The 1,626-nt window shown below is 52.4% G+C and overlaps 1 protein-coding gene across 1 annotated transcript; it reads left to right on the top strand.

Annotated features, from left to right (window-relative positions):
• Window positions 1-287: 287 nt before the first annotated feature.
• Window positions 288-1,026, top strand: Pmar_PMAR017830 (hypothetical protein; the record flags this gene model as incomplete). Its single annotated transcript, XM_002778487.1, has 1 exon — window positions 288-1,026. A coding segment is annotated over one exon (739 nt), but the record flags the coding sequence as incomplete, so codon positions are not given.
• Window positions 1,027-1,626: the final 600 nt, after the last annotated feature.

Genomic DNA, 1,626 nt, shown 5'->3' with positions numbered 1-1,626 from the left:
TGTGTGATCATGCAGAAGACGGGGCGCCGCTGAGCACTGCAGCCACGTGTTGGTGGGATCTCAAAACTGATGGTCTTACTTGTGTGCAGGTGGAGAAGGAGACACTCGATTGTGAGGGGGAGATGCTTTCAGGGTCTTTTACGACTTATCGTGTGACAGGTATAGTGACGGTATATGGATGCAAGATATGATAGTGAAGGCATGCTGTCTTCCTCCATCGTAGAGTGTGTGATTTCTGGCATGTTGTGTTGAACGTGTGAGGGAGTACTTTTTTCAGCAGCTTGTGTATGCTACTCCTTCTCACTGTAGCTCTATTCACTCTGGCGAACGGTGGGGGAGGGCATCGGCCTTCTGATCCGTTCGACGAAGTGCAACCGCGAGATTTCCTAGCGAAGGAACTGCCTGTGTTTAACAACAAGGTGTCTGTCGAGGCCTTCGTGGATCTCGTCAGGAAGGGTCAACCAGCAGTGTTCAAGACAGCCGGTCTGGGCTGGGCATTAGTGAATGAGAGTTGCCGGGACTTCGCTAGGAGATGGCCTGAGGGGAAGATGTCGAAGCAATACCAGAGCTATGATAAGAGGGTCGCCCTGGGGGAACCCGGCTGGGCTGAAAACAAACCCGGGCGTATCGGCGACCAGGCGACAGCGGCACCTTATGTGTGGCATGTGAAGGATCGTGTGACGAGAGATATGAAAGAGTCAGTTCAGCGTATCCTGTTTCCTTTGGGAATTGCTATGGAGAACCTCCCGTGGTTGGCAGGAAGGCATCAGGCACTTGAACAACATGTAGCCGACAGTATGGAATTTTGGCTGCAGCCACCTCGAGCCGGCACGCTAGCGCATAACGACGCTTATTGTGTCAACGTGATGTCAGTACAACTGAACGGTTTTAAACAGTGGAAATTGATGACCATGCCTAAGGTCGATTCCATAGCGCAAATGTTCGACGAGTTCGATGGTGGTATCAGGAGAGATCCGACCAGGGCATTCGAACCGGACTATGAATACACCCTCGGGCCAGGAGAAGGTATTCTGTTTCCGCCAGGGATGATGCATGAGACACTCAGTGTGTCCGACAACACATGCACGACAAGTGTCACGTTCAATATACCGATACCGATGTCGGCTCGTTACATACGAAACCTCCTACCACGGCTATCTCTGTCAACTGAGTTTGGCGATTGCCTGTGGGATCGTTGGGCTCCCACAGTAACGCTCGGTATAGGGGGAAGGTGGACGGACCAGAAGCTCGATGGTGGTAAAGTTGCTGGTCAGAAAGCCAGGGAGATAATCGAAGCAGTAGACCGCAACAATGACGATCAGCTGAGCTCAATAGAACTTTTGCACTGGTTGAAGACAAGTCCAGCGGCCGAACACTTTCGACAGCCGGGACGTAACCCTGACGCTAGGCTGGCCTTCAGCAAGGGGGCTAGCCTTGCTGACGAGTCTATTGCATCGCTACTCGAGCTGAGAGCAGAGGATTCGATCGCCTATTGGGACGTGAATGGTGATGGTATTGCTACGATAGAGGAGATTCACGACGCTTTATGGCAATGGCATGTTATCGTGACAAGAAGCGAGTGGCCGATTTGGTCCTCGGCGACAGAGCCGATCCGGGCACTGAAGA

The sequence above is a fragment of the Perkinsus marinus genome (genome assembly GCF_000006405.1).
Source record: "Perkinsus marinus ATCC 50983 genomic scaffold scf_1104296949148, whole genome shotgun sequence".
Lineage (NCBI taxonomy): Eukaryota > Perkinsozoa > Perkinsida > Perkinsidae > Perkinsus > Perkinsus marinus.
Note: the sequence above shows the minus strand (reverse complement) of the source record. Positions and strands in the feature narration are given on the sequence as shown.